At 45.3% G+C, this 22,773-nt stretch overlaps 1 protein-coding gene across 2 annotated transcripts; it reads right to left on the reverse strand.

Moving 5' to 3' along the window:
• Window positions 1-269: 269 nt before the first annotated feature.
• HHIPL1 (HHIP like 1) lies at window positions 270-22,662 on the reverse strand. Of its 2 annotated transcripts, XM_086748756.1 has the most exons (10): window positions 22,335-22,662; window positions 17,491-17,750; window positions 17,104-17,382; window positions 12,951-13,094; window positions 12,038-12,366; window positions 9,971-10,097; window positions 8,938-9,083; window positions 5,752-5,833; window positions 3,820-3,902; window positions 270-1,227 (listed from the first exon to the last, which is right to left on the reverse strand). In XM_086748756.1, exons 1-10 carry the CDS (start codon window positions 22,608-22,610, stop codon window positions 623-625), a joined length of 2,331 nt encoding a protein of 776 aa, XP_086604882.1. In that variant the 5' UTR covers window positions 22,611-22,662; the 3' UTR covers window positions 270-622. The 2 variants fall into 2 exon arrangements, with proteins under 2 accessions (XP_086604882.1, XP_086604881.1); XM_086748755.1 differs by having other exon boundaries at window positions 17,104-17,750.
• Window positions 22,663-22,773: the final 111 nt, after the last annotated feature.

Below are 22,773 nucleotides of genomic sequence, written 5' to 3' on the forward strand. Positions count from 1 at the left end.
TTGATAACCAATAGGCTTATACCAATAAAAAGCATTACAGAATAATCACTTTCCTTTAAACTAGTGCATGGAAAGTTTAAAAAAAATTATACTTCTTTATTCTGCAAAGAAAAGCATGAATTTATGCATCCATAGGAACCACCACTCAAAGCTGCAGGTGGCAAAGCAAGCCAAACAACGCAAACACTTCCATAAGCAAGAATGAAATGTTTGGGAATTCATTTTTTGGCAAAACATTGTGGTCACTGGCAAGAGTGGTCATTTGGGAATTCATTTTTTTGCAAAACATTGTGAAGCACGGCTGGGGAACATTTTATTTTGAAAGGTGAAAGGGCAATAGGATGCATCTTTTTCTAATCTATAATGGCTGATGTTTAGGGTTTTCTTATTTATAAAACCCCATACAAATGCAGTCCCTGCCCACGGCATACTCAAGTCACTGCTTCATTTTACTTTTTCTTTCCCTCCAATGCAGATCGACGGGGAGGAACACGAAGAAAACAGCAAGATCCCTGCGAACAGACGCGGAATCCTCAAGGCACAGCTCACCCTCATCAATACTGATGCTGGTTTAGAGGGTCAGGCAAGAAGGGGACATGGCCCCAGTCCCCCAGCTCCTCTGTCACCAGTCAGCCACCTCCTCCCGGCTGCACACCACACCGGCGTCCTCCTCGTGGGAGCAGTTGTGGGTGCCGATGTCGGCGTGGGCACACTCCAGCAGCGTCTTCTCCTCCCCCAAGCACTGTACATCATCAAGGAGAATGCGAAGGGAGGTCCCTTCCCCAAATTCTGCCTTCTTGCTGGCCCGCACCACGTAGGGGAAGCCCAGCTGCCGGCACACCACGGCGGCGGCGGGCGAGCCCCAGCCATCGTCGCACACTGTGCCCCATTCACCGTCGATGTAAACCTCCACCCGGCCCCAGCTCTGGCCAGGGCTCTGCTGCTGCATCAGCCGCACAGCGCCATTTTGCAGCGGCGGGGCCGTGCTGGGGGGTTTCTTCTTCCTGCGCTGCCCCCTCCTCTCTCCTCCCCTCCTGGGCTTGGGGGCCCTGCCGCTTGGTGCTGGCGTGGTGGGCGTCCTGCTTCTGTTCCTTGGTGGCGGTGGGACTTGGTCCACCCACTCCACAGCCGGCGTGCGGGGGGTTTGGGTGTCTGGCCTGCCTCCCCGTGGGGCCTCGGCCGTGGCCTTCAGCCGGGGACGTGGCGTTGTTGTTTTCATAATCAGCTCTGTCAGGGGAAAAACCCAAGGAACCATGAGTCTGTCACTCTACAGACACTACTTAAAGACAACTATACAAAACCACTGCTGATTTTTAACTTATTTTACTTGTTTCTTGGAATTTGCTTATTTGATCCTGTTAAGAAGCGACAATGCTCCCAGTGAGCCAACATTTCCTCAGCGAAAAATGTCGTCTGCTTTTAGTTAGAGGACTGCAGGGCTTAATGCCAACAAGTAAGCCTCTCCCAAGAAGGAAACTCCAAGCAGTTTATTGGCAAACCTCAGCCTGGCCAGTAAAGGGTGGGTGCTGGGGTTTCATGATCGGAAGAGGAGTTCCCCACCCTTCTCCCCTAGTGTAAGTATTTTAAAGACAGGTACTATTTCTGCTACTCTCTTCATTACTAATGACTGGATGGTTTCCAGACCGAGAGCGGCGGCCTCCCCACTGGGCCAGATGCTTTATTCAGAGGAGCTGAAATCGGGAACATTCAAAATCAATTCTCTCTGGCAACTGGAATGTGCAAAAGGAATGGAGTTGCCAGGACAACACATAAAACAGGATCTGGGCTTGGGATTTTTCTTCCTTGTGAAACAAAATAAAAGAGCCTTGAACTCTGAAGAGCTGAAAATTCTTTGCTGTCACAGTTTCCAGGCATCACTGGACTTGCTTATTCACATGCACTCTATTTTTAGCTTAAAAATGAGTTTTAGCTTGTCAGAAGGAAGCAATTCAGAATTACTCAGAATAACCATCTACTGAATTGGGATGGTGTCACAAACATTCACAAAGACATCAGGACTTTTTGAATTATATCCTAGATTTCTCCATTCTCATTCATCCTTTGCTTTATAGCACAGAGATGAGGAAAAATATGACTGTCTTATTTGTGCTTAATATCTATTGTCCCCAAAAGACAAACCCTTGCAGTGGTCTAGTTTTTCCAAATAATGCTTTTTGCAGAGGAACTGTATTTGTGGCCTGAAAATATCTGCCTTCTTTGGAAGTTGAGGTTCTGAAGGCAAGAAATAGATATGAAAGCCTTACCTGTGCACACCTCAGTTGCTGGAGCCTGATCTGGCAAAGCACTTAAAAATCCTAGAACTTATATAATGAAAGCATGAAAGCTAGCGGTCACCCGGGAGTGCTTTTCACCTCACTGAATCAAGTGATTATTATACATTACTCTTTGTCAAGCTATTTATTAAATACACTTCCAACCAATGCACTCATCCAGCTAATGCAAGCTGCATGTTTTGACGATTCTGTTACATTCACACGAAACACTAACCAAAACAACAAAATATGTCTACAGCTACAAGTCCTCATTTGCATGCCTCTGAATAAAAATCTTCATGCTTGGTTTTCACTTAAGTGTGAATTTAGTTCTTGAGACAGCAGAATCTCTCCCACCATTTCTATTTTATGATGAAAACTACCTTGTAAACAAATCAAAAATATTTAGTTATATGTGTAGTTTAAAAATCTGAACTTTGGGATAGAGGATAATGCATAAGCAGAAACAGAGATAAAGCTGGTCAAACACGAACCAAGTTAATAATGTTTGGAAATTGGGTGCGCAGCTTGCAAAGGAGAATGTTTTGGAAGACATGCTGAGTGCTCAGGCATGTTAACAGTTAATAATTAGCCTTAGATCTTGTTTCATGTCCCCTTAAAGACTCGATCTTGCAAGGTGCTGAGTGCCCTCATTCCTCCCTGAAATCAAAGCTGTAGGAACTGTCAATGACTCAAATTGTAACACGATTAATGTAAATAAAAATCAGAGTATTCTGGCACTGGAGTTCCTACAGCAATATTAACCTCATGACAAAGTTGTTAGAGTACTGACTAGGTACGTACACGTGTAAACAAAATGCACAGGGGAAAAGAAAGGTGATGGTGCGTAGTCTAATTTTGAGATCCTAATAGCACATTCAGGAGTTTGCATTTAACATAAATAGTACTTGGCTTGCTGCAGATTCAGCTACATGGTTGACTGCTCCAGCTTTAGCAGTACAATACTTCATTCAGTATGAAGCAATCAAAAAGCCCTGGAGGGTCTGGATAAGCCAAAAGTTCACCTGAATGGCTGATCAGGCCGATTCTTTTGGGAGTGTTTTCTCATCCCATGTTCTCTCACTTACAACTAACAATGACTCAGCCCTCATCGTGCTCAATGAGCTATTTCCCAGCCTTTAGCCATCACATCCTTCAGCTCCTGAAGTGCTCCTCACTACCTGAAGGCACTGCAAAAAAATCCCTTATCACTGAAAAGCATCATTGAGCACAGGATCTCAGAAACAGTTATGGGGAAACCAAGTTGGTGGTAATGAAACGAGTATGATGTAGCATGGTAAAGGGAAAACGTACAGGGGCAGAAACTACAGAGGAGATTTCACATGGCCAGGAGAGGGGAAAGACCTTATGCTTTATTTGAACCAATTCTTCAGATCCAAAACAGCTGGTAAAAAATAATTTTAAGGATACTCTGAAGAGTGAAGTTCTGGATAGTCTCCACACATACAGAGATAGTGTGAGCCTGGAGCTTGTATTTACTGCCAGCTAACATGCACCAGTAATAAACAGCAACAGTGACACTTACTCTCCTTTGGCACAAACTGGATGCGCTTGCTTTTTACTTTCACTGGCGATGGCTCAACTCGGCATTTTCCTGGTGGTGCTCTCCTGTGAAAAAAGGGACACATACGGCACCCAATTAATTCTTTTCCCTGGCATCATAAGCCTTTGCTTCTCATTGTTCTTCAATTAATTTAATGCTCATTGGAAAAAAAAAATAAATGTCTCTTTAAATGACCGAAGTAATCTCTTGCAGTAGAAAACATAATTAAACAATCACATATCTCTGTTGATCAAAGTCCAAATATTCACAAGACAGTGGAGTCATCTGGCTCTATTTTCATTCCCCATTGCTGAATCCATTAAGGAAATAAAACTTTGCTAGGTTCAAGCAATACAGAAAGAGATTAATCAAACTGAAAATAAAAACCACAAAACTAGATAGTATATGTTGAACATCTGACATAAAGGTCATGGGTGTGCAAGTTTTCAGGCTGTCTTCAGAGAATCAAAACAATACACTATTATTCATAAATAAAGCCCAAACAAAAGACTAAGTACTACAAAAGTAGTAGCAAAAATGCATTAGTTTCAAACAAGAGCTCTAAGTGTCTCCTACAGAGGATCCCTCTTAGTGTGGTGCATTATTCTGACACAAATTTGTTTGCTGTAGAGGTGCATCTCACTTCTAAGTTACATCCCATTCATCACCACTTTTTCCTGTGATGGCTGTCTTAATCCACAAGCTTCTTCAGAGGTTTTCAAACGGACTCAAAAATGCATGATGTTTGCATTTGGAGGGTATAATTCCTTTGTAATTAGGATTGCTTGCAGTCGCATTTCTGTGGAAGGTAAAGAGCTTCTCTCTCAACTACAGTCACAGGGATGTTCCCTACTTTTATGAATTTTCCTGTGAATTTTTTTTGTACTTTATACACTAAATAAACTTCTTTTCAAACTTAAAACTTACAACTTTCTTTTGACTTCTGCTTTCTTTGTTTTTGCAAAGGTTGTGTAATACCAGCCTCTTAATACACAGTTTACAGGAACTATTCCACTGTGTTAGATAATGGAAAATACTCCTGACAGAGGAGAGTCAGGAGGAAACCACGTGGCAGCTCTGGAGGTTGTTTAATTTTGGGGTCTGGTTCCAACATAAAACCAGAAAAGAGGTTTGGTTCAAAATGCTCAGCTAGGTAAAGCTGTAATTTTAACCTGTTTAAAAAAAAAAAAAAGAAGCTACAAAAGTCTCACTCTACATGTCTGGCTGGAAGTATTCTGGTGTTTTGCCAATAATAGTAATGCTTAAAAAACAGGAAGATGGAAAAAACAGCTATAAGTCTTCCCAAAAAACACAACTATTCCCTGCCTTGCTCAGTCTCAGATGCACGCACGTGGGATCAGAAGGTGTAACAATGATATTATTTCCTTGTCCAAACCATTCCCCTCTTTGAAATACAAAAAAAAAATAATGTACTTTTTGACATATTTTTCTGGTTTGCCTGAGAAAGCACTGCAGGTCACACTGGGTCAGCTTCAGCTGCAGCTGCCTGGGCATAGGGCTCTTGTGGGAGATGCAGCTGGCTACAAGGGATGGAGAGGAGCTGAGAGTAAACACCTTGAGAAAAACTGCCTCCTTCTGGGCAAGAATCTAGAGAAACTTCATTTGAGAAAGACAAGCCACCCATAAAATACTCCTTTAGCTTTCAGGAACAAATCTCCCAACCCACATAACACCACAGACCCCATAACAAGTCGATGATCACCAGGCAGCATGAACTCCCACAACTGCGGGAGCAAAGCAGACCCACCATGGGTTGCTCCCGCCATTCCTTCATCAAGCTCCAGAGGAGCCCAGCATGGGAGAAGAGCTAGTTAGTCAGTCAGCATCATTCATCACATCCACACCTGGACACACTGCACCACACTTAAGTTTTGCAACAAGAACATCCCATACCTAGAGGTGTCCACCACTTTGTACACCACTCCATGGGGAGCCGTGGCGCTTGGTATGCCAGTAGACATGAAGTAAAGTTCCCCTGGGATAAAAAACAAACACTGCTATGAAAACTTTCCATGGAGGTTCTGTCCTGCACAGCAGAAGGGCATTAACTCTGCATCACAGGTCAGAGGGCATCAGGAAACCTGGGACTGATGTGGAGATCTGGCTACTGGAGGGAACAGGGCAGGTTTGTATTTGGGTTTGTAAGGAGTGTTCATCTGCAGTCCAGTGGCATAAAATACTCTTAGTGAGTGGGAGCTGTTACATATTGTCATAAAATATTATCTGTACTGGATTTCTACTGCTTGTTCAGCCGCCCAGACTTTAATTGTCATCTCAGTCTGATCTGTGTCCTTTAACTTCTCTAATGTGAAACAGTCAAACCCTGAATTCCCTTTGTCGAAATGAAATGAAAGGAAATTAAGACTGTTCACACTGTTTTCTGCTTTTTCTGATGAAGCAATCCTTTGGGGTGAATTACGGGAGAACAAGATTTTGCTTTTACTTTCTCTAGCACACTTGCAAAGCGAGATGTATCTCACACGAAAGGCATTTGGGTTCCTCACAGCTCTGCCAGGTCACATGGGTAGGGCTTGACCTTCAGCCAAACAGTGACCATCCCTATTAATTTGACATTTTTTTCTTAACTGCATTTCCATCCCTCTCTTTCTGTTGTCCAGGGGAGGCTGGATAAGCAGTCCTTCTGGCACTGTCCTTTTTCTTTTGCCAGCTCAGGTGCTTGGGTGGTGCAATGAAAAGCATCAGGGAGCTGATCTGGATGAAAAAAAAATTTGCAGTATTTCAAAAAAGAAAAGTAAAAGGAAGAAAAAGAGGCAATGGAGACCTTTTTTAGTGAGTAAGGCAGATTTCTTTGGGTGTCCTATAGGTACTCCAAAAGGCAAAGGGGAAGGAGTGGAAGGGTCAGAGTGAGCCAAGGAAGAGGTGGGCAGTCCATGGCAGCTCCTGCTGGCTGCTGAGCCTCCCTCATCCTCCTTGCTCTCCTGTGCTGCCCTGACCAAGCTCCTCCGGATGCTCCCAGGGCAGAAAACAGCCACCCCTGGCCACATCTGACTGGTTTCTTCCTTTTTGTGATGAGTTCTATTAACCCCAGGCCAGAGGCAGCCTTGATCCAAACAGGGATGGGAAACACCTGGCACTACATCTTGCAGCGCAGTGATGCGTGCTTCACATCCCACCTCTTCTTCCTGGAAAATATCAGGCAGAAATATGGATGCGCCTGCCTGGAAGAACACAGGCTATGTCACACATGCACCCTACAACCACAGCACAGTGCCTGGAGTGTCCCCAACACGTTCAGCTGCCAGGGGACGGTGTTGCTGGCTTTGTAATGGCTGTGCAATGAGCCAAAAATATAGGTGCCCCTACTGCATAAACTGCATCCACTGCACCAGCTGGATTAACATTCATCAGAGCAACAACCCCAAAACCTAAACACTTCTGTGAAGAAAAGCTTGTTAAAATAAACTGTGTGATAAATTTGTAAAAAAACAGATTCCCAGCACACCAAAAAGGTGCAAGAGAAGACTGTTCACTGCAGACAAAGAGAACCCACTAAACTGTTATCAACAAATTTCTTTCCATTATAATAAAGCAAACACAGGACAAATAATACCTCTGAGAACAGACTCCAGCCCAGATTTCCACCCAGCTCCATTATACTTAAGCAAAGTACCCATGAAAAGCGCAGGGCGGAGGAAAAGTAGCAGCGTTTCACTCCACCTTTGCACAGACTCTGCCCACAGGTGCGGGACAAGGGAGATGCCGCTCCCCACAGGCATGAGCAAGGGCTGTAATTAACAGCTTGATACCTCACTTGGCAGCCCTCTGCCTTGAAATAAAGCCAATTTAAACTAAGGGTTTTTTTTATTTTAGGGTAAGATATCCTGGCCACAGCACTGCGAAACAGCTCTACCTTCCATCAACACTAACCATTAAAGAAAATGGATTTTAACTCCAAAAAGATAAAATTCCAAAGTCAAACTTTTGAGATAATACTTAATTTGGATGATTTGCGTTTATATAATCGAATTTGCATTTATATGATATGCAACATGTTGCATTGGTGCAAAATCCACACCTGACATAAACTGCAGGAAAAACAGACGTTTAAAAACTGGGGCATTGTGGAAGCAGGTGCTTGTGACCAGGAGCTGGGACCTCCCTGCAGTGGGGCAGAACACAAACTCCTGCATTGCCACGTGGCACACGGGGCTACTTAGTAATGGGGCTCAACATTGTGTGGGTCATCCTATCCCCATCCCCAGCCAGGAGCTGCCCGTTCTGCCCGTCCCGCCACAGGGCTGGGCTATTAACCATACCCTTGTACAAACAAAGGTAGTGACCACCAGCTTTCACCCCAGGACTTTTTTATTTCCTCCTTTTCAAATCACAGCATCTCCCTTCTAGAAAGTAAAATGTCTCCAGTCTTAAAAACACAGCTATGCAAAGTTCCACTGAGACTACATCCTTCAGTCCTATGCAAGGCAAAATCCCAGCTGGCACTAATAAAATATGGACTTAAGCCGTCTTTAGCCGATGCCTCACTCAAGATACAACATACGGCTTTCATTCTGCTTCACACAGAGAGGTACAAATATTCCAGGCCAGGGTGAGCAGGTTCATAATTACTGTTCATTACATCTGCTTTCCTGTATCTGTTAATAATGCCAACAGCCTTCTTGACTAGCCAAGAGCATGGTCTTGCTCTCACTTGAGTATCAGCTTCTCAGCCTCTCAGGGCCTGCATTCCCCACGGCATGGCTCCACGAAGAATAAGATTTCTTTTCTAAGCTGTACTTTATCGTATTTGCCTGCTGCTGTTCCCCATCCCTCCAGAGGGTAAGTGTGTGGGCAGCAGCGCACTCGGCCTCAGTGCTGCAGGGAAATGCCTCTCCAATTCCCCCTGCAGTCACTGCGTGGCACACTGGCCTCAAAATTAGAATTGTAACTTTGGTTTGGTATTTAGGAGATGCTGGGAATCTCACCCACCAGCAAATCTGTGTTCTGCCTCCCCACCACCTGCTGGGTCCCAGGAGCCCTCTCTGACCTGTTCTCGGGTGTTTTACTTCAAAGAGAAACCCCAGGCATGCCATTCAGTGCCATATAAAGTTAAAAGACTACCTGCTTCATCTTCAGCAAAGGAGATGATGTACTGATAATAGTTATTGATAAGCCCAGGGAACATGCACGTTTGTCCCGTCCCCATGCAGATTTCACTGTACTGCCACTCTCCAGTAGCAAGATCCTCCTTCAAAGACATCAGGCGTCTGCAAGACAAAACAACACTTGCACCAAGCAACCAAGAAGATGATTTATGAACATTAATCAAGACACCTGAAAGGATATTTAATGCTTCCTACTCACATTAGCTACTATAGGAACTGTAGCTCTTCTAAGAAGCAAAAGACTGTTAAGATCAAAACACATATATTATATACCCCTGCAACACCTTGCCTTTCAGGGGCAACACAACTACAAGTAAAAATTATACTGTTGGGTTTAAGGCATGTCAGACTGTTTGAGGGGGACTCTGCCAGAAATGCAGAGCACTTGGCTTCGCTGCACCTCTAGAGCCTCTCCCCCATGCCCAGGACCTCCAAACGCAGCTGGCCACTGCATCAGCTGGGGCAGGCGGTGCGGGGGCTGCGTGCCAGAAAGGCCTGGGGGACACAGGTACAGCAAAGGCAGACGAGGCAGGGGGAACACAAGGCAGTTTTGTGCCTGCCTTCTCACAGGTTTGCAGCAACTCACTGCTGTACAGTTTTTTTTTTCTTTTAATATCTTCGGTATCCAGAAATGTTGCATCAGAAGGTTTCTTTAGGATGCATTCAAATGCTTTTTTACACCACTTTCAGGACTTTAAATGAACATATATTGTTTCCCCTTTATTTGTACTGGCACAATGTGAATCAGCAACATGAATGACTGTGCAATGCAAAGATCATATTCCTGCACAGCACCACGGACTAAAGGTTATATAAAACACGCCATGTGAGCCCTCTGTAATGAGCAGTCAGGCTTGCCCAGTGCTTGCAATCAGCAAGGATCAGCAAGTCAGCAGTGCTTTTAGCCTGCATGAGCACCTGCAGGCAGGTGTACTATTGCTGGAGGACTTTGGCTGGGGGTACAGTGAGTATCTGAAGTATCTGCTTACCCACTCATGAAATCACCAAATATGTACAGGCCATTCAAGTTCGGAGACTCGCAACCCCGATAGACATAGCCTCCTGTAACAGATTTCCCCATTTTGTGTGGATACGCATAAATTGGAAGCACATCATCTGTAGGGGAGAAAAGATCTGTGACTTGCCTTGTTTTACACGATGCAGAATAGCTTTTTATCTAGATAGTTCTGAAACTAATGCAATACAATCTGGTTCATTTGAGCATCTTCTTATTAAATGAAGTGCTGACAAAGTTACATTTAGTTTGATTTTCACCTTTTCACAACCATATTTGATAGCCCTGCCTAGCTGACTGCACTAACCAAGGACAAGCTAGCTCAGAGATACTGGTCGCTGTTTCACTTGCAGTATAAAATGGATCCCTGGTAAGCCCAAGTGCTTTCTGTCACCCAGACACACCTCACTGTTGTCCTGAGCCCTTCTCCTCCTGCTACAACCCAGCTCTGTTAATGCCAGTTCTGACCCATTTTACACAGCCTGGCTGGTTTTGCTACGAATTTGCAGGTTACTCCTAGAGCCACTGCATCCATGCAGGAGATGTTTGCCCAATCCAGCTTTGTTTTGGTGGTGAAAGGGAAAAAAGAGACAGGTAACTGCAGGCACTGATGAAAAGATATATCAGATGTCAGTGCAAATAGCTTCTGTTTCTCTGTGACAAGGGAGCTTAACCTGAAAGGGCCATCAAATATTTATGGTATGGCACAGACAAGATAGTAATTGTAAAATATAAATTAAAGCACAAGACAGAGGCAAAACACAGGGAGATGCTCTGATTTTGAGGGTCTCCATTGGATGCTTCCTTCCTTTTTTTTTGCAGCTCCTGGGTTACAGGTATCTCCTCGTGGTACCCACTCCTCCTCTTCCTCACAGCCCTGCCCATGTAGCAGATGCCTCAAGTAGCAAAGCCACCAGCTCTGCCAGCAAGGAACTTGCACCAAGGGTATATAATCCAAAGCAGGTGTTTTCTACACTTCAGCTGCACTTACCATTTTAAAGGGCCTGTGACATTTCACTGTTCTAACAAAAGGGTCTCTAAAGGCATCAGAAATTGTTCCGAATCCCTGGAGACCTCAGTAGAGTGCTTGCCATAAACACTCATGCAGGCACTGTCACACAGGAGAGCACTAAACGGGCTCTGTGACAACTGCTTCAGCAAAAGGAGTGCAAAAATCTCGAAATTTTTATAACAAATATTTGATCACTAGCACTGTACTTGTAGCTATGTTAATAAACGGAAGGAAACTAAGCTAAGTTAATAAAAGGAAGGAAGTTAAGCTAAGTTAATAAAAGGAAGGAAATTGAACAACACCACATAGCACATAGAGGAGAAAAAAAAAATCAGAATCTCAGCTAGTGCAAATGAGTGCCAGCTCACTGCCCCCCTGGACCTCTGGGGAGATGCTTCAGCACAAGATGTGGTCCACATCAGACCTAGCAACACAATACACTGTGACTTCCCACACGAACTGGAATTTAGCCAGCCAGCAAATACTTTGAATTCAAGTTTGAAAAGTTAAAAAAAAAAAAAGGTTTTCCTTTTTGGCATAGCTAAAAGAAACAATAATACACTGTGCATTTGTTACCTGCAAAGCAGACAGTGTGCATACTGGTTGGCCAGTTTACACAACAAGTTTCTTTCTTTTTTTTAAAAATAAGGACACCACTTGTGAGTTATGGAGAAAAATACAATTGCTCCAAATTTTTCTCGCTTCTGCAGGAAAGCTTACTTTATGTGGAAATGATGAAATTGCACCCCTAAATCACAGATCATCAGGCAACTTGACTAACAACACAGATCACCTAGAAAAACAACAGCTAGCATGTTTCATTTTCTTCCTAATTAAAAAAATGGTAACATTTGGACTTTATTTATCCCAAATTCAGCTCCCTTCTAGACTGAGACTGCATAAATTTACATCTCAGAAATGTGTGTTTTCCACCAAGCAGCCAGGCTTTGAAGGCAGGAATTAAAAATGACAGTGCAGAAAACTGCACAGGGGGAGAATGCAGGTAATTTAGAGAGAACACCTATTTACCCATTGAAGAATTGGCGCAAAGTTTTTTATCGTAACAGCTGAACCCTTCTCTTGCTCTCCAGCCATAATTTTTCCCTTTCTCGACGATGTCGATCTCTTCATATTTATTCTGCCCCACGTCTCCACAGAAGAGCCGCCCCTTCCCTTCCTTGGTGTGAGGCTCGCCCCTATCGAAAGAGCAGCGCCACATATTTCTCACTCCGTACGCATAGATTTCGGGGCGAGCCTTAGGGTCGTTAAGAAAAGGGTTGTCGGGAGGGATTCGGTACAGAGGCCCACGGTCATTGTTGTTCACATCGATTCGCAGCACTTTGCCCAGCAAGGTTGATCTGTAACAGGAGGAGAAGAGAAAAAAAAAAAAAAAAGAAATAAAACTAGACCTCAGTTAAACATCAGAGATGTGTTTTTTTGGAAGTCTAGGATTTCATTCTTTCTGGTTTGGAAAAGAGAAGTCTTTCAATATCTCTGAAAAACCCAACCATTTCAAGACCACTTCATTTGTCCCAGGCCACCAAACAGCCTTCAGGTGGCCCTGACTATCCCACAGCCTGCTGCGTCCTAGATGAACACTGGTGGCTTGGAGCTCCCGTAGAGACGGGTCTGCTCTTCCCATATCACGGACAACGCCTCCCTCCACTTGCAGAACACTGGCCTCTTAGCAGACCGCTGGAAGGCTCAGCGAGCTATCACTGCTCACAGGGAAAAGGACACCTCGGTAACCTCCCCTAAGGAAACTGGAGTTACGTGGGAGGTCTATACACCCACATGTGTGCACAGGCATCAGTGCGGGTGTTAAGGAAAAAGTAAACCCGAGACAGAAAATCCTCCCAGATTTATCTCCCTCAGTTTCTCTTCTCAACCCAAGGGTGACAGGAGGGACACATGGTGCATACAAGGTTTTAAGGGCTCTCACTTGTTCTGGGCGTTTCCAAAGGTCCCAAAAGGATCCCCAGCCATGCCTCCGTCTCCAGTAAATATATAGAGATAACCATCATCTCCAAAGAGCAGCTCTCCTCCATTATGGTTGGAAGCGGGTTCTTCTATTTCCAGGATTATCCTGACCAAAAACAGGGAGGACAAACTGCACAAGCCAGAAGCAAAGGTCAGAGCAACATCACTCCAGTGTTGCCCTTGACATGTGGAAATGGCTACGAACGAGTTTTGATGCAAATTCCTCCATATCCACGTTACTGAATTTTACTTGGGTATAACTGATTTTCTAACCTCAAATAATTCCAACATATTTTCCAGATTACAGAAACAACAAATTGTGTAATAAAGAAAATCTAGGAAACCACATGACAGAATATACTTTTAATTAATTATACTTTTCCTCTGACTCTTCATTCTTCCTTGTTAAACTTCTTTAAAAAAAAAAAAATTAAGAAAAGGCATCTCAGCTTAAATCTGACTGTAAACTGCAAGAGAAAGACTCCAGTCCATGTGTGCATCTGTACAGCATTTTGCACAATCCTGACAGGCACTTTCAAGACTAAAACTTTTTGAACCTTAAGGAATAGTTAAATTCTTAAAGGGAGAAGAATCCTCAAACGATAATTACATACACAGGACTTGATGAGCTTAAAGAGTGGTTAAAAGCAGCCCCACCAAAAAATTACCGTTTTGACAAAGGTTATTCAAAGCAGTACCAACAAACTTTACCTTCATTTTAAGGCCTAACTCTCTCTTACTTTTATCCATATATTTTACACATCTGGCATCCCTTTCATAGTAAGAAAAGGGTGAAACATATAAAAGTATAACTTTATAGAAAGGTAAAGCCACAAATACATGCAGTGGAGGTTCCCAGGTATAATAACTGAAGTTTACTTTACTCCACCTTCTAAAAAAGTCCAGATTTCATTCTGACAGTGCCTCTCAATAGCTGAAAAAAAAAAAAATCACTTATACCACCTCATTTTTAGGAAGTTTTTTTCCCCTCTGAAAGTACTGATAGTTTGTGATCAGATTGTGCATTATTCTTCCACCTGCTGCTAAACGTCACCGCTGTGCATGAGCACACAGGCTCCAGCTGGCAGCAGGAGCGATGGAGGATCCTGTACAGACCCAAAGGTGAATCCTCCTCAACCTCCCAAAGAAGATGGAAGAAAACAAAACACATTCAGCAAAAATCTGTGGACAAACAGACATACGCCTTCCTGCTAAGGCAATGCACACCATGTGTCGGCCGAACCTGCCTCTGGGGCAGCATCTCAGGATGAAGTCAGTGGGAGCCGTGCCTACACAAGCACAACAGGACCACTATTTTGTTTTCCTAAGCTTTTGCTGTACTAACCATCAGCTAAATAAGCACAGAAAATGTTACAAACACAGAGTCTGAGAATTTTTAAACAAGGGCCTTGATATCCGCAGGTTTAAGCTCCCAACTCGCTTTCCTGAGGACCACGTTTAAATTCCCCTTACCTGTTCTTCTGATTTCTTAGTTTCCTCATAGCAAAAATCACCTAGATTAACAAAGAATGAGCTTTGATAAAACCAAGCAAAATGCAGCAGTGATGGAACCAGAACAGGCTTTAGCAACTCGGGATCATGTCGCACCAGATACACCAACTGAGCAAACACTATGTCATCTGTCCTGCCCTGAGAGACTATTATGACAGATGGAGCCCAAAGTCACGGATTAAATCTTTATTGATGATCTGGATGAGGGCATTGAGTGCACCCTCAGTAAGTTCGCAGATGACACCAAATTGGCTGGGAGTGTGGATCTGCCTGGGGGTAGCGAGGCCCTCCAGAGGGATCTGGACAGGCTGGAGAGCTGGGCTGAAGCCAATGGGATGAGGTTCAACAAGACCAAATGCCAAGTCCTGCACTTCGGCCACAACAACCCCAGGCAGCACTATAGGCTTGGGGCGGAGTGGCTGGAGGACTGTGTGGAGGAAACGGACCTGGGGGTACTGATTGATGCTCGGCTGAGCATGAGCCGACAGTGTGCCCGGGTGGCCAAGAAGGCCAACGGCATCCTGGCTTGCATCAAAAACAGTGTTACTAGTAGGAACAGGGAGGTACTGTGTTCAGTTTTGGGCCCCTCACTGCAAGAAAGACATTGAGGCCCTGGAACGCGTTCAGAGGAGGGCTACGAAGCTGGTGAGGGGTCTGGAGCACAGGGCTTATGAGGAGCAGCTGAGGGAGCTGGGATTGTTCAGTCCGGAGAAGAGGAGGCTCAGGGGAGACCTTATAGCTCTCTATAACTTCCTGAAGGGCGGTTGTAGTGAGCTAGGGGTCGGCCTTTTCTCTCGTGTAGACAGTGATAGAACTAGAGGCAATGGTTTCAAGCTGCGCCAGGGGAGATTCAGGCTGGACTTTAGGAAATATTACTTCTTGGAAAGGGTAGTCAGGCACTGGAATGCACTGCCCAGGGAGGTGGTGGAGTCACCGACCATGGGGGTGTTCAAGAAACGTTTGGATGTTGTGTTGAGGGATATCATTTAGCTGAGAAGTATTGGTGATGGTTGGACTGGATGATCTTTTAGGTCTTTTCCAATCTTGATAACTCTGTGATTCTGTGATTCTGTAAATGAACTCAGCAGATATTTTGGAGGGATGGCCCGTAGACTAAGGGAGTGACATCTGTATGTACATAGATACAGAAAGTATCTATAAAGTATCTGTATATCAAAGACAGAAAAGTATATCAAAGACAGAAAAAATGGTGATGATTAATTGGAAGGTGTAGGATCTGGGCATGATGGTATGGAATAAGGGGTCGTTGTCCTGGTTCTGGTTAGGATAGAGTTAACTTTCACCTGAGCTGGGAGAAGAACTGGAGCTGGTGGGACACAGCTGGGATAGGTTACTAATAAGCCAGCAGCTGGGATAAGTTTACCCAAACTGGCCAAAGGGCTATTCCATGCCCTGTGACCTCATGCTCACTGTTATCAGTGAGGAGGGTGCTGAGGGGAGGTTCCTGTGACTTGGGAGGAAGCTGGGCATCAGGATCCACTGTGAGCTATTGTACTGTAAATTGCATGCTTCAGTATTTTCTATTATTGGTTTTGTTTGTTTGCTTTCCATCTCTGTTTTCTCTTCTTCTGTTGTTCTCTTAAAGTGTTTTTATCTCAACCCATGAGTTTTGCCTTCTTTTCTGTACTGATTCTCCTCCCTGTCCCACTGCAAGGTGGTGAGGGGAGGGTGAGCAACTGTGTGGTATTTTAGCTGCTGAAGGCTAAGCCAAGATACCTGTCCTCTACAGTGCTGCTTACACTGAATTGCTGTCACTGCTTTATAAACCAGCATCCCCTTTCTATTATTAGGCTGTGTGCATTTTTGAGCTAGAATCATCCACTGCTGAGTATTTGGAAAGCCCTAATAGAACCCACGTAACAAAGCAAAAACCTTAACATGAATAATATTCAAGGGTCTCTTAAAACAGTGGTTCCGTTATGTGGTTCTGCACCAGGTTATAAATATACAGACTGTCTTCACAAACAAACCTTCAGTTATCTGTGCATATTAATGTGGATCAGCTGCAGGATCAGACTCAAACAAAATTTCCAATCCAAATGCACTCAGTAATAGCATAGTGGTTTGCATTGTATTGAATTTGATATTAAATTTGTAGTATCGCAGGGTTGAGCTGTCATTCAGATAAAGAAATGTGTGGACAAATCCATCTTTGGCCTGGTATCACTGAGTTTGTTTATACTGATTTTGGAAACCTCTGGCTTCAGAATGAATTACCTTCATGCTTTGCAGAAGCCTATTTTGAAGGGTAATAATTACAATACCAAAAAATCCCAACCAAAAATCAAACCTCAAAATGCTAACTGCGAATAATGTTTAATCAATGTTCAGTTAAATCTTCTGACATAACATAACTGAGAGGTGTAAATGTTTTATCCCTGAGCACTTGCAGTTCATCCACGGAGGACAGGCGTATTCTCTGTCTCAGTAAGCTAGACATGGACTTGGACTAACTTGCTACCACACTGGAATGCAAGAACAATATTAAGCTAAGTAAGTCTCACTCCTTAATAGCCTGTAAAAAATGCACAAGCTGCTCTCTGAGACCTTAAATACATTTGCCAGAGAAACGTATACAATACCTTTCAGAACCATGGTCCAAAGCATTCATGTCGGCAGCAGAAATTCTGAACTCACTGATTCGGATTCTCTCTTCATAATGAACTTCAACTGAATAGTAGACATACACTTTACCATTAAATTTGAATTTAGGATGGAAGACAATACCTAGAAAACCCCTCTCGTCTCCTTCCCAAGGTGAGGTAAGTACAGCTTCACTGATGTTCAGAAATGGCTTTTCGAGCCTGGATCGATCGGGGAGGTAGGTCCATACCAAGCCAACCTGCTCCGCAATGAAGAACCTGTGGGTGCCATCATTGGCATGCACCATCGCAACAGGATTGCGCAGCCCATTGGCGATTTCCACGAGGCAGAGCTGGAGACAGCCCTCTGCATCGGCAGTCACTAACCCCAGGTTTTGATTGAGGTTCTGGTTAGCCAGCAGGTGTGGAAAGCAGTAGTCTGTGTCCTCCAAGGACAGGTAGCGGCAGAATTTTGCCATGTTGTTCTCCAGTGCAATCAACTCTTGGTCTGCAGAGAGATAGCGAAAAATGGAGCGGCATTTTTGCCACACCTCCAGGCAATAGTCTTGGCAAAGTCCTGGTATGGTCCGCACGGGGGTCGAGGGATCCTCAGCGTCATACAAGTGAGCTGCATATGGAGAACATTCCTAGAGGGAGAGAGGAAAAGCCTCAAGCCATTTCTTGGACCAGATTTGAAACAGTTGAGCAGCAATACTAATTGGAGAAATTTCACCTTAATTACAACATACGTTGTGGTTTATTCTGAAGATCTATTAACAGAGGAAAAAATCTCAGAAAGGGGGGTTGTCTCAGCATTCATGGAAATGATCTTCAGTATTCCTGGTGAAAGCTAGCTTCCTCATGCTGTTACTAATTTATTCCAACCATAGCACCAACACAAGAAAACCAGCGATGACACATCTTGCTACATCACCCTAGTAGACTGTACTGGGGGGAAAAAGACTTCTCTGTCTTGGATCCTCTGTTTATCTATGAAATAATGAGCAGATTCACCACAGCACAGCAGTGAAACCAAGGAGTTAGCTAAGAAGATTCAGGTCTTGCATCTCCAGGCTGAGGAGAGAATGGGAAAGGTCGGCAGGGTGAAAGCCTGTGACTTCCATACCTCATCATCTGACAATCCAGACATGCACCTCAAACACAGATGTGATTTCCTGGTTGGAAGGAGTGGGATGAGAAAGTGTAGGAGGAGTCGCTCAGGGATGCTCAGGCTACAGGATTTCAGACAGTAGGCATCAGAAGGCCATGATCCAGGCAAGGTCCACTGGCAGTAGCTGCAGTACAACCCTGGTTTATGGAAGGGCAGCCTCGGAAATCTACCTAAGGACTGAATCAAGTTCACATAGTTCATTGTATTCTCTGCTACGAGAGCCCTGACAGGCACATTTTCCTTATGTAAAAAGCCACTCCAATCCAGTAAAACTGTCTATAAATTACAAACTGACCAAAGTGACTCAGTTCTGCTTTGCAAGGACTTTTCCCTATAATAAACACACACTGTTTTCCAGTTCTAATGCATCTTCCTGACAAGCATCTCAAAAGTGCTCTCCAAATACTGTAACGTGACTCAGTAGAGGCTCAGTTATTTTCACAAGGCAGATAAATAACTGAGGCAAGAAAGGTAGGAAGAGAAACTATCCTTCTTGAATAAACTCTGCATTTTTAAACTCCTAGATGGCATTTATTCCAAGCAAAAGCAGCTTAGTTAAAACAAAAAAAAAAATAGGGAGCTGTTTCTAAATCTATAGGGAGCTATTTCTTAATGCAGATTACAGCACTATTTAACAACTGAAAAGATATAACATCTGAGATACTGAGGTATTTAAATTAGCTGGTAAGTACACAAAATATTTAATTTCTATTTTATTTTCTATTACATATCATAATAAACTGAGAGGCCATATAACAGATCATTAGTGTACAATAAGCTTTCCTCCTGGAATGTCAAGCCATTCATTGCAAAATGAAGGTTATTATGCCTCCAAATGAGCAGCAATTAATGTGGCAAAAAGAAGATTTCGTGTGACACAAAACACTGAAATTACACAGGCAGATTGGGTAATGGCACTCGGCTCAGTTACACGAGGTGTGCCAGGGACAGAAAGAGTTGGAGCATTTGCCAATGCAGTTGTTATGATTGGAAATTTGGCCTCAGAAAACAAATTGAAACAAGACAGAAAGGGAATGTGAAGGCAGGGCTAGACAGGAGCTCGGTCTGTTGCTGCCTGTGGAGGTTTCACACTCAGAGAAAGGAGGCCCACCACTTGAGTGCCGGGGTGTACCTGGTTCTCTGAAAGCCTCCTTCAAACCAAGCGGTGATCTTAGGCATTATAAAGCAATGTCCTGGCTTCCACATCAGAATTAAAAGCAGCACAGAGGTATGGTTTCCCTGTCCCTTTGTCGCTGGGGGCTGTTCACCCCAGGCTCAGGTGTGTCTGAATAGCAGTCGTGGATGACTTCTTCACTCCTTACAACGTTCCTGGTGGCATGCGGCTGCTCACAGTGGCATTACACTTGCAGTGATGTAGAGATCTATCACTAGCCAGACAGCGCCCAAGCACGTGTCTAGGGTATTTTCCAGGCATATCTTCCAACTTTGATTCCACAAGAGATGGAGCCTGACACCTGATCCTGAGTTTCCTCACTTCTGAGTCAAATGTGGTCTTTCACCCTTTGCATCGTCTTGTCATGTTCACTGACCCAAACCACCAAGAAACTCTACACTCAGTCACAGCCCAGCCTCACTAATAGATCTAAATTATCATTTCCAAATGACACGGTCTGTTCATTCATTTTAAACTACAGTGTCATCCAAAGACCAAGGAAACTAATGGGCAGATGATCAGAGGGCTGGAAAAAGCTCGCACCATGAACATAACTCGTCAGAAAACAAAAGTAGTAACATTAAGACAAGTTAGCCAAATCCCTCTTATCTGTTCCAGGAATTCAAAGGCAGCTATTTATCTGAGGAATTGCAACAGTCTGAATCTGGATGAACACCCACCTCAAACAATGGCTTATTTATTGCTGCTATCCGCCCAGAGGAAGCAACAGGACTACTTAGGAAAGCATCTAACTTTCATGTAATCCCCAACGTTCCCTGTCCACCTCCATCTGGAAATTTAAGCCTTTAAGCAAGCTGTTCCCCAAGAAGCAGAATGAGGCAGCTGCTCTCATGCAGTTTGGAGTCCTGTAGTTTGGAGTCCACCGCACAATAATCCCCATCCACACATGTCCCCCGAGACCTGCTGCTCCCATCAAAATACCCCTGGCTGTTGAGGCTGTGGGGTAGGCAGGGGGATGTGCCACAGCAGCCCCCTTCTCCGCCATGGCCAAAGGCATCCTCTCAGCCTGCTTTTGGGTGGGGGGAAACCCTGTTTTGGGGCTAGGGGATCATGGGCAGCATGGAGGGAAGGATGCTGCTGATCTTCCACTTGCCCTTCCCCAAGGAACAGAAACAGCACCATGTAGCAAATCACAATTTAAGAGAAGGTAGGAATCCTCACCACAAGTATAAGCCGAGACACTTGTCAAAATAATTTGATCACATTTGAGAGAAATCATGAATTGTGAGCAGAAAGAGACAGAAGTGCTGAGTAAGTCACAGAAACCCACTTATTAATTCAGGTCTAGAATATAAATGGCATATATCATGAATTAACGGAGGCAAAGTGTTCTGGAGTGTTTGAGATGCTTGAACTTCCATTTTGTGCTTGCGCAGCCAGAGATGGTGGTTTGTAGCCATGTCTGGGCTGGTGATGCAATGAGCTCATCAGAACATTTCAGTGAATCATTTTTCCCACATTGAAATATTTCACTGCTTCTGAACAAATTTTCAACAGTTAGGCTTCTGATGTATGCAGGAGACTTATTGCTTTCAAAGGCAGCAATAAATAAATAAACCAGTGCTTAGCAGGCACTGCTAACTGGTTTCCCACCTACAAACGGACTTTTGGACACCGCTTGTTTCAGGAATATATTAAAAGGCTTTTTGCTTCCAATACAATGTGAGATGAAATAAAAGTCAAATCTCTAGAAGTTGTTGTGGAAAAGGGTTGTCTTTCTCTTCACACTTTCAGGAACACAACAGGTACCCTGCAAAATGCTAGGAGTAGGATTTCTGCAAAGCCACTTTGATCCCTTCTGAGCACAGCAGACGAGACTCCACTGTCTGAATTAATTTAAGATTTACACTTGCACAGCTCAGAGCTGCCACTGCTCTGTCTCAGGGGCATCTTCATACATATGAGGCCACCGCTGATGATAGGGTCACACCCTTTGCTCTGCGCAGGCTGTGATCATCTTGTTATCATATCTGGCCACAGAGCATCAACCCCGAGTGGAAATTTCCCCCACGCAGGACGGCCACCACAGAGGTTTCTAGTCCACATCCTCCGGCATTACTCTCCACCTGTCGTCAGGACTGTTAACACCTGGCACATGCTAAAAGCATCTCAGGATGCTGTAAAACAGTACAAAAAAAGCAGCTGATCCCATGAGTCAGGCATAACAAGGGGCATGTTTTGTGGAGGCAGGTCCCTTCCTGGGTGTCTTCAGCAGGTCCAAGGATCTAACCTTGGCAGAGTGAGGAGAGTCTGCAAATTGTAACTGTCCACAGCCCCATCACAGAGCACTGCTGCTCATAAATTAGAGCAGAACAACATTCCTATTCCTTTCAAACACCTGCCAAAGGCGGAAAAGTCCACTGGGAAACCTAATGATGGACAGTCGCTCCTGACAGTGCCTGAGAGTACATGTGTAGGCTGCTGCTCTAATCCCCGGCGCATCCATGCCTGGCACTACGGCCACGGCTGACGGACCTGTGCAGGGGTCCGTGTACCCCTGTCCGGGCCAGGCACTAACGCCACAGCTTGCGCACCCCTGGGCTGTCCAAAACCCCTGTGCCCGTGCTGACGCAGCCCTGCAAGGGTGGATGCAGCCATTCCCAGGCTGATGTGCCCATGTCAAGGCTCACGCACCCCTCTGAGGGCCAAAGTTCCTGTGCCTGGACCAGCGCCACCCACTACGGACCAAGGCCAGGGCTGCAGCACCCATGATGCAAACCTCATCTGGGCCAAAGCACCGTGACAAGGCTGAATCTCCCTGGCTGCTGCCCCCTGTGCCACGGAAGCCCCCGTGCAGCGGGAGCCCTCCCCGCGCAGCAGAAGCCCCCGGGGGCCCCGTGCGGCCGGCGGGCCGGGCCGCCTCACCTGGCAGAGCAGATCCTGCAGGTGCCCGGCGCAGGCGGCATAGCTGGGCCCGTCGAGGTGGGCGCTGAGGCTGTAGAAGCGCTGGAGCAGGGCCCGGTCGCGGCGCGGGTCGCAGCATCCGAAGTCAGAATAGCGGCGGCAGAAGGCGAGGCCCCGCGGCGGCCGGAACGGCGGCTTGAAGTCCAGGCACTGCGGGTGCGGCCGCCCCGGCCCCGGGGCCAGCGCCGCCGCCAGCATCAGGGCCAGCGCCGCCCGCGCCCCCCGCAGGCCCCGCATGGCCGCACCGCGGGCGCGGAGGGCGGCGGCGCCGCGCAGCGCTGCGAGCCGCCGCGGGTGGGTGGAGAAGGCTCCCGCCCGGCCCGGCCCGGCTGCGCTGGGGCTCGGCTGGCCCGGCTGCCTCGCTCCCCCCGCGGCAGAGCCGCTGCCCCGAGGCCTCCCC

This window comes from Chlamydotis macqueenii, chromosome 5 (genome assembly GCF_036417535.1).
Source record: "Chlamydotis macqueenii isolate bChlMac1 chromosome 5, bChlMac1.mat, whole genome shotgun sequence".
In the NCBI taxonomy this organism is placed as follows: domain Eukaryota; kingdom Metazoa; phylum Chordata; class Aves; order Otidiformes; family Otididae; genus Chlamydotis; species Chlamydotis macqueenii.

Excerpts from the sequence above, each read along its gene's own strand:
- HHIPL1 (XM_086748755.1), bottom strand. The coding sequence starts at position 22,610 with ATGCGGGGCCTGCGGGGGGCGCGGGCGGCGCTGGCCCTGATGCTGGCG. Across the intron at positions 13,095-17,103 it reads TTGGACCATGGTTCTGAAAG|GATAATCCTGGAAATAGAAG; the intron begins GTATTGTATACG and ends GTTTTTGGTCAG. Across the intron at positions 5,834-8,937 it reads CTTTGCTGAAGATGAAGCAG|GGGAACTTTACTTCATGTCT; the intron begins GTAGTCTTTTAA and ends TTTTTATCCCAG.